We start from the raw sequence: 12866 nt of genomic DNA on the forward strand, positions 1-12866 counted from the left end.
AGGTTTTTTGTTCTTTTTTTTTTAAATATTTATTTTGAGAGAGAGAGAGTGAACACATGTTTGTGAGAAGGGGCAGAGAGAGGGAGAGAGAGAATCCCAGCAGGGTTTGCACCATCAGCATAGAGCCTGGTGTGAGGCTAACCATGAGATCATGACCTGAGCTGAAATCAAGAGTCAGTCGTTTAACTGACTAAGCCACTTTGGTGCCCCTAGGATGTATGCCGTTTTTAATTATTATGGTTTACTTTGCCAAATTACTTTTCAGAAAGTTTGTACCATTTTACCACAGTCTCATTGGTTTATATATTTTTAAAAATATTTGATTATTAGCTTTTTGCCTGTTTTTGTGGACGGTTTATTTTACTCACTTTTTGGCAGGGAGGTTTTCTTATTACTTTGAATTTTTTAAAACATTAATGTCATTAGATCTTTGCATTTGTTACAAATATTTTTCACAATTTGCCATGCATTTTTATTTTGTTTATGCTATTTTCATGTGCAGAAGTTTTATATTTTTATTTATTCAAATCTATTATTTTGTCCTTTGTGGTTTTCTGACTGTATTGTTATGTTTGGCAAGGTCTTCCCCACCCCTAACTTTAGAAGAAAATTCCTGTGTTTTCATATGTGTGTGTTTTTTTTAATGTTTATTTTGAGAGAGAGTGCGAGTGGGGGAAGGGTAGAGAGAGAGAGGGAGACACAGAATCTGTAGCAGGCTTCAGGCTCTGAGCTGTCAGCACAGAGCCCACAGTGCAGCTGGAACTCAAAACCATGAGATCACTACCTGAGCCGAAACCAAAAGTTGGACATTTAACCAACTGAGCAACTCAGGCACCCCTTAGTTTATTTTTTATGTAGGTTCCATGCCCAGTGTGGGGCTTGAACTCATAATTCTGAGATCAGGAGTTGCATGCTTTACTGACTGAGCCAGCCAGGGGGACACCCCTCATTTGTGTTTTTATACCTTCAGTTTTTCATTTAAGTCTTTGGTCCATTAGAAAATAATTTTGGGAGGAGGTTAGAGTGGGAGAGAACAAAAGCATAAGAGACTCTTAAAAACTGAGAACAAACTGACGATTGATGGGAGGTGGGAGGGAGGGGAGGGTGGGTGATGGGTATTGAGGAGGGCACCTTTTGCGATGAGCACTGGGTGTTGTATGGAAACCAATTTGACAATAAACTTCATATATTGAAAAAAAAGAAAAAGAAAATAATTTTGGGGGTGCCTAGGTGGCTCAGTCGGTTAAGCGGCAGACACTTGGTTTCGACTCAGGTCATGATCTCACGGTTCATGAGTTCAAACCCTGCATTGGGCTCTGCACTGACAGTGCAGAGTCTGCTTGGGATTCTCTCTCCCTCTCTCTCTGCCCCTTCCTTACCTGCTCATTGTCTCTGTGTCTCTCAAATAAACAAAAAAACCTCAATAAAAAAAGAAAATAATTTTGGTTTTGGGAGATGTATGAGTTCTTTATCAAAATAATTAAGGTACTTTAGGATGACAGTTACTTATATTACTATCTCTTAAAAAGCTACTAGAAAGTAATTTTCCTTTATAAAACTGTGTGAATGAGGATGTAACTTGACATATTGGCACACTGGAGTTTGGTGTTGAAAATGGATGAGGATTTTTAAATCTTTTTGTTAATGTTGTCAAATGGGGAGAAACATTTCCACCTGGTTCTTGCTTTACTTGTTTGCAGACAACTGAGCATCAGATCTGGGAATGGCGTTCTCAGATACAGACAGTAGCAAAGAGCAAATGCATGAAATTAAAGCAATAATTAAGTAGCTTTATTCTTTCTCCTCCCTGGAAATAATATTTGGATATAAGTAGATCAATAGAGAATATATTCCACAGTACAAGTTTCTAATTTGCATGTCTCTTTTGTAAATGTTGTCTTAATATTTTATTTTTAGCTTTGCTGCATAAAATCCTAGTTGAGAATCCATCAGTAAGGATTACCATTCCAGACATCAAAAAAGATAGATGGTACAACAAACCTCTCAAGAAAGGTAATATCCTTAAAATACAAGTATTTTTTTTCTGTGAAAGAAAAGGCACTTGCATTCAGTATCACAAATCAACAATACAGGATACCTATGGTCTCTGTCCTTATGTAGGTTATAATGTGTAGTAGGAAAAACAGAAATACAAAAAATAATTTTAAGTTTGTTAATAAAGTGGAAAAGCAGAGTACTATAGCTAAGTGTTTGACCAGGTCTTAAGTGACTTAGAAGACTTGTCTTCCTGAGGAAATCACATTAAATCTAAGAACTGAAGATTAAAAGGGACCTAGCCAGATGAGTACTAGCAAGATGAGTGGCAGATTCTGAACAGAGAAAGCAACATTTAGAGAGTCTTGGAGTTTGGAAGGTGATACATTTGAGGAACTTGAAAGAAGACCAGTATGGCATGGACCATGTCTGGCTTGTCATTTTAAGTCATTAGTCGTTAGCATGATGTGTGGTACATTGTAGGCTCTCAGTAAATGTTTGTTGAGTAAATGAGTGAATAGAGAAGGGGGAGAGGGAGAGAGGTTTGAAATGAAGTAGATAGTGACCGAAGTGTGAAGGAGGACCTTGTAAACCATGTTGAGGATTTTGGGCTTTAACTTAAGGCCATTGAGGAAGCAAGGAAATGACACGGTCGTATATTTGGTTTTAAAAGGTCCTTCTGCCTACTTTTTTTTTTTTCCATTGTTTTTGAAATTTTTTATCCTAGATGTGAGAAGATGGTACCTTGGATTGGGTTAGTAGCAATGGATTTGGAAGGAAGAGGTAGATGCCAAAGAAACTTACAAACTAGAATTGATAGGACTGGTAATTGTTTATATGTAGAAAATGAAAGAGAATTAGGAATCCAGGATGACTCTTCTGGGGTGACAAACTCAGAAAATGGTGATGCCATTTACTGGGATATAACTTAAGAAAAACAGAATTGGGGAGAAATTTTATTTGGCTTTGGACATGTTGATTTTGAGAAATAAAACTGTCTAATAAGTGTGTGTGTGTGTGTGTGTGTGTGTGTGTGTGTGTGTGTGTGTGTAACTCAGGAGACAGGACCAGGCTTGAGATGTCAATATTTAGTTGTTTTCTGCAAATAGATGATAATTTAAACTGGTAGATGAAATTAAGTATATGAAATCTTAAGGAATGTCAACATTTAAGTAGTAAGTAGAGGCCAGGGACACAGAAAAGTAGCCAAAGAGATGGGAGGAACATCTGGAGAATATGAAAAAAGTGAGGCCAACAGAAGAAAATGTGTGATAGTAGCAAACACTGTTAAGTGAATTAATAACATGAAGCCTGAAAATTTGCCCAGTAGTTATTCATGATCATGGCAGGAACTGGTTTGGTGAAAGGCTAGGAGTAATTTTACTTGACAGTGCAATGATTATAGTCTAAAAGAGAGATAATGAAGCAGAGTATAGACAGCTCATTCAAGAAGTCTGGCTGTGAATGGGAGGAGAGAATGGCTAAAGATAAGTGAGGAGTTTTTAACTCTTCTCTGAATGTGTCTTTTCCCTTTTCCCTTTGTTTTAATTGAACTCAAGCTGTCTCCTGAAAACACAGCTTCCCCTCAAGTGGTGATGTTTTCTTTCTCACACACTCCTACCCTTGAATCTGGGAGTGGGGCAGGCATCCTTTTTGTCCTTCATTTCTACTTTCTCCCTTTTTCTCATATTTCTCCCCTCTTCATTTTGAATCTCATATTATCAGACTACTTCCTAATGTTCCCTCCTTGTGATAATCAGTTTCTGAACCCCCATTTAAAACTCCTGCCACATTGTCACTCTCTCTAACGTGACTCTTGTACATTTTGTCATGGCTCTTGGTGATTTAAATATTCATTTGGATGACCCTTCGAATATCCTGATTTCCTATTTCCTTTACCTTCTCTCTAGTGATCTTCTCTTCAGACATCCTGCTTTGACTGCTGGCATATTTTTTTTCTGGCTTCCTCCTCTAGTACCCTGACTTCAACAATCCTTTGACCCTGCCTAGACTTGAAGTCCATTAATTCTACTTCCTTTTCACTATATCTTACCTGTCCCCTCCCTAGGTCCTCAGTTCCATCGTCACTACTTTAAATCCCAAGGTCAGTCATTGTAATGACTTCTTTACTTTCAGCTTCAGCGTTCCTGCCCTGTTCTCTCTTGATCATGCTTACTGGACAAAACCTAATCCAATTTTAATCCAGTTTTCTACCTGCTCTATACTTAACACCTGCACAGCTGATTGCACCTGGACCAAAATACACAACAATGTTCACTTTAAATTCAGGATCACTGATCTCCAGTGAGCCCTTAATTCTGCCAGGCAATTATAATGCATTTCCCTACTTCTTTCACAACCTCAGTCTTCTAAGTCACATTTGTATACCTTTTTTTTTGTTTTTCAACTTCTAGCACCTCCTTCCCCGTCCTCACTCTCACTTCCTATTTCACTGGGAAATAGAAACAATCATAAGGCAACTTCCATAAGCTCCCATCACCATCTCCAGCCACCTAACCAGCTGCCTCTGTGCTCATATATTCTGCTTTCTCCTTTGTTGCTATGAATAAATTGTCTGCTCCAGATATATACTAGCTCTCTCTCTTATGCACGAGGCCCATTTCTCTTTTGCCTACTCAGAGACAATTCTTTTGTCTTCCTCCTGCATCATTAATTTTTCCCTCTCTACTGCTTTCTCATCAGCATACCAGCCTGCTGTTTCTTTCCTCTTACTGCCTGATGTATAGTAGGCTTAATAAAATAAAATATTTGAATGAATTAGTTAGTAAATAAAATGTTCGGCTAAATGTAAGTGTGTTTAAATGACTTTGGGACCGTTCCAGTTGAGAGGAGGAGGCTGAAGGTCAAGAGAGAAGGAATGAAGGAGCATCAAGACCCCCTGAGATAGGAGGGCATAGGCTCACGTACAAGTACAGAGATGAACATTTTATGGGAGCATGGAAGAGGGAAGGATGGGTAACAGTGCAAGTAAATTGACAGATTTAGTAGTGGCAAATTGAAGGAGTTTCTAATGACTTATTTTCTTTGTGCACTTGGAGATGGTATCGAATGCGAAGCAGTGAGGTGGTGGTGGTGGGTCGTTATGGGAATTTGACAAGAGTATAGAAGTTTTGAAGAGATCATTGTGTAGAAAGGGAGAGGAAACTAGAGAAACACAGTGTTGAAGATTCAGCGGATGGTAGTAACCAATGAATTTATAGTGGCATCATTTTCTGTATAATGATTATTCTTGGTAAAGCTTTTCCAGGGAGCAAAGAATGTTGGATAGAGCAGATTCATAATATTTATCACCACTGTCATAAATTGTTTTCTATTTTTAAAAGTTTTGGTTTTCTAGCTAGGTCTCTTTGTCTTCATAGAACACTGTTCTTTTACCATAAATGGTACCATTAAAATTGTGGCCTTAACCCCATACTTGGAACATGCTTACAGGTCAGGATTTGTGAAATGTGTAATTTGATAAGTGAGTTCTCATAAGTTTATAATGATATTTCTTTTGTAATCATGTACAAAGAGCCACTATTTGTCTTATATAACTATTTTGCTTTAAATACATGGATTTAGATGTGTTTTTACTTCTTGAATTTTCCAGTGGGGTTAGTTGAAGAACATTGCTTAGGAGACTTGAAAATATTTGTATTTATGTTTTCTGTTTTTTAGGGGCAAAGAGGCCCCGAGTCACTTCAGGTGGTATATCAGAGTCTCCTAGTGCATTTTCTAAGCACATTCAATCCAATTTGGACTTCTCTCCAGTGAACAGTGCTTCTAGGTAAGATAAATCAGCAAAGATCAAATAGTTGTTGAATGTAGTACTCCCATAAGAAGTAATGCATATATATATATATTTTTTTTTTTTTCTTAATAGTGAATGTATGTTTATCAGTGTGAGAATGGTAATGTGATATAAGAAAGGCCAGATTGATTTTATCTAAAAATATATATTTTCCCCGTATCTCAATGCCTCAGTGAAGAAAATGTGAAGTACTCCAGTTCCCAACCAGAACCACGGACAGGTCTTTCCTTATGGGACACCAGTCCTTCATATATTGATAAACTGGTACAAGGGATCAGTTTTTCCCAGCCCACATGTCCTGATCATATGCTCCTGAATAGTCAGTTACTTGGCACCCCAGGATCCTCACAGGTAAGGGAATTTTGTTTTTCAAATAAATAATGAAAACCCTCTAGTTTTTTGCCATAAAGCCTTTTTTTAAATGTATAAATCTTAGAAATGTTGTATTAACACTTTAACATATACAGATTTTTTTTTTTTTTGCAAAGGAAGGAAGAATTAGAAGATACTTTGATGTGTAAGAATCTTAAGTCACAGAAGAGAATTTTCAGACCAATTAGTTGTGATATGACTGCTTTTGGTGATACCAGATTCATTCAGGTCTCCTCTGTTTGACATGTAGAACCCTTGGCAACGCTTGGTTAAAAGAATGACACGGTTTTTTACCAAATTGGATGCAGACAAATCTTACCAATGCCTGAAAGAGACTTGTGAGAAACTGGGCTATCAATGGAAAAAGAGCTGTATGAATCAGGTATGTTTCATTGATTTTCCTAAAGAAAAATGTAAATATTTGAGTAAAAAAGATCATTATCAGTATATTTTCAAAAAAGAAACAATTGAAATTCAAAGGATTTAAGTAAAATGTTGTTTACCTTAAATAATATTGAAAGTCTTCTCTAAGGTTATTAAAAATACTCAAGTCATTATTTTCTTAAAAACTGCATATACTTAAATTGTAACAGTAACAAAGATTCCCTTTATGAAAGATGAATACATTAACAATCCCATATTTCTTCCACCTCCCCTGCTCCCACCTACCAGTTTTTGTTGTTTATGTTATTATGGCATATTTGTATCATTGAAATTCTTTATTTTTTTATTTTTTTTAATGTTTATTTATTTTTAAGAGAGACAGAGTGTGAGCAGGGGAGGGACAGAGAGAAAGAGGGAGATAGAACTTGAAGCGGGCTCCAGACTCTGAGCTGTCAGCACAGCCCTATGCAGGGCTCGAACTCACGAACCAAAGTCAGACACTTAACTGACTGAGCTACCCAGGAGCCCCTGTATCATTGAAATTCTAATCTGTCTTTAGGTTTTTCAAAAACTTTAATGTCATGAAAAACAACATGAGGGGAATATTATGTATTAAAGAAGCCTGATAAATAATGTAATGCATGATCTTTCACTAGATCATGGATTTAAAGGGGAAAAAAAGCTTTAAAGAGTGTTATTGGGATGATTGGAGAAATTTAATATGGTTTTTATGTTAGATATTGTTTTTGTATCGGTGTCAAATTTCTTGGGTGTTGTCATCATATCGTGGTTTGTAGGCGAATGTGTTCATAGGAGAAATATGTTGAAGTGTATGTCTTCTATAGCTTGGTTGAAAAACTTAAAAAAACACACACAAAAAAGACAAGTAAACACATACTTATCTAGGTTGATAAAATCAATGAAGGATATATGGTTATTTATTGTAGATTCTTTCAGTTGTTTTGTAGATTTGTAAGCTTTCAAAATTAAAAGTTAAGGGAAATTGTTACTATGCAGAAATCTGAGGCCAGTCTGATTTTCCTCTCCCTTGTGTGGGGTAACTTACTTTTTTTTGGTCAGGTAGATTTATTGAGATAAAACTCACATAACATAAAAATCATCACTTTAACCATTTTAAAGTGTACAATTTTGTGGTTTTGGTGTATTCACAAGATTGTGCTATTATCATCACTTAATTCCAGAACATTCCATTGCCCCCAAAATAAACTTTATACCAATTAGTGGTCACTCCTCATTCTTCCCTCCCTTCATTCCCTGGCAGCTGATTTACTTTCTGTCTTTGTGGACTGCCTATTCTGGATGGTTCATATAACTGGAGTCATATAATGTCATATAAATGGCTCTTTGTGTCTGTGTTATTTTACTTAGCATGTTTTCAGGGATAATCTGTGTTGTTTACATTCATTACTACTTCATTCCTTTTTACGGGCAAGTAATATTCCATTATGTGGATAGAAGACTACATTTTATTTGTCCATTTTCCTGTTGATGGACATTTGGGATGTTTCTACTTATAGGCTATTATATGAATAATGCTGCTACATACGTTAAAAAATTTTTTTTGTAATGTTTATTTATTTTTGAGAGAACAGAGACAGAGCACGAGCTGGGGAGGGGCAGAGAGAGGGAGACACAGACTCTGAAGCAGGCTGCAGGCTCCGAGCTGTCGGTACAGAGCCCGACGTGGGGCTTGAACTCATGATCTGTGAGATCATGACCTGGGCCCAGGTTGGACACTTAACTAACTGAGCCACCCAGGCGCCCCTTATACAAGTTTTTGTATGAATTTACATGTGTTTTAGTTTGCCAGGGCTGTCATAACAAAACAGCAGAGACTGGGTGCTTAAACAACAGAAATTTGTTTTCTCAAGATTCCAGAGACCGGAGTCCAAGATCAAGGTGGCAGCAGGGTTGGTTTCCTTGGAGGCTTCTCTTCTTGGCTTTCAGATGGTCTTTCCTCTGTGTGCATGCATACCTGGTATCTATGTATGCTAACTTTTTTTTCTTACAAAGACACCGGTCATATTGGATTAGGGCCCACCTAATGGTCTCATTTTTAACTTAATTACCTTTTTAAAGGCCCAGTCTTCAAATATAATCGTATTCTAAAGAGTTAGGGCTTCAACATACGAATTTTGAGAGGATACAATTGCACCCATAACAATATGTTTTCAATTTCTTAGCTCTATACCTGCTAATAGAATTGCTAAAGCATAGAGTAACTCTACGTTTGACTTTTTGAGGAGCTGCCAAGTGGTTTACCAAAGCAGCTGCACCATTTACATTCCCAGAAGCAATGTATGTGTTTTGTATTTTTCCAGAACATGATGTGTTGTTCTAGTTTTGCATAATTGTGGTACACCAGTGTATTTTTTATAGTCATTCCTTGAAGTGAGAATTATTATAGATATTTTTGTAATTTGGACTAACCTGATTTTTATTGCCTTAGGTTACTGTATCAACAACTGATAGGAGAAACAATAAACTGATTTTCAAAGTGAACTTGGTAGAAATGGATGAGAAGATCTTGGTTGACTTTCGGCTATCTAAGGTATGTAGAACAGCACTTTTTTATTTTTTTTTTTGAGAGACAGAGTGTGCTGAACTAAAATCAAGAGTCAGATGCTTAATCAACCGAGCCACCCAGATGCCCCTAGAATAGCACATTTTTTTAAAAAACTTTGTTTTGCTTTTGTTAGAGAAGTATTACGTGTTCGTTGTAGAAACCTAAAAAATATGAAAACATATAGAGGAGAAAATAAAAATCAAGTTTAATCTTATCCAGAGAGAACAGAGACTTATTTTTTACTATATTATAGTAGTCTTACTACTTCTTTAGTATGTACTATATGCAAATACTCTTACGTAGAGATTTTTTTTAATGCCATTTATTTGTATTTACATGGCATGTGTAAAATATGGTAACTTGCTTCTTATTCAATGTTATGAGCATTCATTCTTGTCATTCTTCTAAAACAAAGTCTTTTTTGTAGAAAATGTAAATAAGTAAAAATGAAATAAAAATAATCCTAAATTATGCTACCCACCAGTAATTACCCTGATTATTTTAGAGCATTCTAAGCTTTGGGGCACCTGGGTTGGCTCAGTTGGTTGAGTGTCTGGCTCTTGATTTCAGCTCAGTCATGATCTCACCCTTCAGGAGTTTGAGCCCCGTATCGGATTCTGTTCTGACAGCTCAGTGCCTGCTTGTGATTCTCTCTCCTTCTGTCTCTGCCCCTCCCCTGTTTATGTTTTCTCTCTCTTTCTCTCTCTCTCTCTCTCTCTCTCTCTCTCTCAAAATAAATAAACTTCAAAAAAAAGGCATTCTAAACTTTTTCTTATTGAATCCAAATACATCTTTTTAATTACAATTATGTGTTTGTCAAAATGTACAATATCATTAATGAATCTTTATCTGTCATAAGTAAGTCTGTGATTAATGTTCATGTACACAGAGTTTTGTTCACACTTCTGGTTATTTCTTTAGAGATTACTCGTTCTGATAGAAGACCAAAATAGCATTTTCTCTATTTCCTGAGAGGTTGTACATGGCTCTAAAGGAGGTTGGAGAAATAGGTCACATTCTGAAATTGGAGCTTTGCTGTTAGATGCTTAGTATGGAATTAAATTATTAAGATCCTACTGTAGTGAAATCTTTCTTATAACTGAACGACTGGCTTTGTTGCCACAGTATTTTGGCAAGATTTCAGTGTAGTTGTGTAGCTTAATTTTAGTTTACAAACCCCCAGTGCCTATGGAAAACAGTGACTTAGGTCCAGAGTTACCAATGCTTGAAACAGACAAGCTGCCATTGTTTCTGCTCTCTGAGCCCAGTGTAGTGGGAACAGTGATGGGCCCAAAATCAAGTTAGAATTATTTATGTAGCCATTTCTTTGAGAATATTTGGTCTTCATAAGAAGACCTGAAGGGAATTGTAGCTGGACATACCTAAGGATAGTTGCCTTTAGTTACCACTAAAGAAAGTTTGATTTTATGGCAGTCTCTTTTTTTGACTTTTTTTTTTTGGATATTATTCCTAATATAGGGTGACGGATTGGAATTCAAGAGACACTTCCTGAAGATTAAAGGGAAACTGAGTGATGTTGTGAGTAGCCAGAAGGTTTGGCTTCCTGCCACATGAGAGATCCATTGGATTCCTGGTGAATATAGTGCTGCTATGTTGACATTATTCTTCCTAGAGAAGATTATCCTATTCTGCAAACTGCAAACATTAGTCCCTGAAGAGTTGTCTTCCCTCTAGCCAAACATTTTCCAATTCTTTTTGTATGTCCTGCATACAAACAATACCTGTATCTTCATTATAACTAAAGATTTGGGGAACGAATGGATAGAATTCATTAGATATTTCTTCATCTTGTGTTTAGTGTCTACATGTGATGGAAACCATACTTTGGGAATACATGAGCTTACCAGCTTTTATACCAATGTAATGAAAGATGATATTCTTGTCGCATTGTTAACAAAACATTTGGTTTTATCCAAAAAGTACATGTTTCCTTCATGTTGATTTAGTTATATGGATGGATTAGTAATAAAAGCAATCCCTGTAACTTTTGGACAGTAGATTTATCAGCCTATAAAGTGAAGCCAACTTCAAAAAATATATCCTCAAGATTTGTACTTCTATTTTCACAAGGGCATGACCAAGTATATAAATCTGTTTTTGAATTATAACTGTTAATTAAAATTGCAAGTAGGTATGTTTTTTTCCAGTGTGGTTAATAATATATATAATACTGGTTGGTCTTTCAAGTAGAAGTTGAGCATAAACTCTAATGCTTAACTACCTTTACTCTAAAACTACTATTGCACATTTTAAATATTTTTCTATATTATTTTCTACTTTCACAGCCATATTTTAATTCTTTATTAAAGAAATAAATTTTATTTTGAAAATGAAGAGCTAACTCTGTGGACTTATTGGTGACCAAGCTTCTAGGTGGTAGGGAATAATAGAGGAGGGAGAAAGAAAGAAGCTGTGACAGAAATAGATCTGCTAGATTTACTAAGACTTTGTTTTTCTGATAAAATTTATATTAATTTTTGAATGTATTAGGTTGGGGCCTGTATTCCTTTTTCTTGGTAATTTATAAAATTAATCATCTTAGTCTGCTAAGAACATGAAGTTTTATGGTTAGAGTTTTATCATTATTAGTGTATACTGGTAAATTGTGTTGCTGCAGTATATCCATAGGAGAAATAAATTTGAACCAATAGGTGGCTCTGACGAATTGAGCCAGTAAAATCTCAAAAATGAAAGGAATTTTCTTCTTGAGAACTTGTCATTAGTAACTCTCAAAAACAAAGTTATCTCAGGTTTTGACCTCTTCCCTGAGTTCCAGACTTTTACAGCCATAGCCAAGCTGACAATTTCCACTTGACTAATAGTGAACACACGACCAAAACCAACGTTTGGTCCCAGTCCTACAACCCATTCCTCCCTAGTTCCTCCCATCCTAGTAAATGTTACATTCAGCCCTCCAGTGCCTTAAGCCCAAACCCCAGGAATCCTCTTTGACATGATTTTCATATTCTAAACTTAATACAGCAAATCCTATTCAGTTTAGCAGATTTATCTACAACCTATCCGACTTCACATCTCTCCTAGAAGTACTCTAGTTGAAGTCTCTGTTATCTCTCTTTTCATATTACTTACTCTTCAACAGTTCAAAAAAGTAGTCAGAATGACCTTTCTAAAATGTGAATCAGGTATCCCTCCCCAGTTCTCAACTCTCATGACTTTTCACCACACTTCAAACACAATTTAGAATTTTCTCTGACCTCTTGGCCCTATAGGACCCGTCCTCGCCACATTTTGTGCCTCCTCTGCTGCTCTCTGACTTACTCATCCTGCTGTAGCTGCATTTGCTCTGCTGTTCCACTCGCAGTGTAAGCACATTCTCACCTCAAGGTCTTTCTTTGCTGTTCCCTCTCTCTGGAGTGCTTTACTCCCCAGACTCATGTGATTTGTGCTTCACTTTAAGTCTGTGCTTAAGTGTCACATGTTATACAGTCTTTCATTGACTTACCTAAAATGTTACCCCACTTCTATCATTCTTTGTTTTTCATCATAACACTTATTATCTGACATTATATTTTTATTTACCTATTAAATGTCTCCTCCATTGCAATATGTAATATTTAAGCTCCTTGAAGTCAGGAATCCCATCTGTCTTGTTCAGTTCTGTGTCCCCAGCACCTAGAACATGCCTTATGTATTACAGCATGCAGCGAATGGTTACTTAACGAAGAAATAGAC

At 36.4% G+C, this 12866-nt stretch overlaps 1 protein-coding gene across 4 annotated transcripts in view; it reads left to right on the forward strand.

The window, feature by feature from the left end:
- CHEK1 (checkpoint kinase 1) overlaps nt 1-11507 on the forward strand; it is a 31370-nt gene extending 19863 nt beyond the window's left edge. For all 4 annotated transcript variants that reach the window (XM_058687222.1, XM_058687223.1, XM_058687224.1 and 1 more), the window contains exons 8-13: nt 1918-2013; nt 5677-5785; nt 5983-6160; nt 6432-6563; nt 9036-9137; nt 10632-11507. In XM_058687222.1, coding sequence (XP_058543205.1) covers nt 1918-2013; nt 5677-5785; nt 5983-6160; nt 6432-6563; nt 9036-9137; nt 10632-10727 — 713 coding nt within the window. In that variant the 3' untranslated portion in view covers nt 10728-11507. The remainder of the gene's footprint in view (nt 1-1917; nt 2014-5676; nt 5786-5982; nt 6161-6431; nt 6564-9035; nt 9138-10631) is intronic.
- The last annotated feature ends 1359 nt before the right edge of the window (nt 11508-12866 follow it).

The sequence above is a fragment of the Neofelis nebulosa genome, chromosome 10 (assembly GCF_028018385.1).
Source record: "Neofelis nebulosa isolate mNeoNeb1 chromosome 10, mNeoNeb1.pri, whole genome shotgun sequence".
NCBI classification, from domain to species: Eukaryota; Metazoa; Chordata; class Mammalia; order Carnivora; family Felidae; genus Neofelis; species Neofelis nebulosa.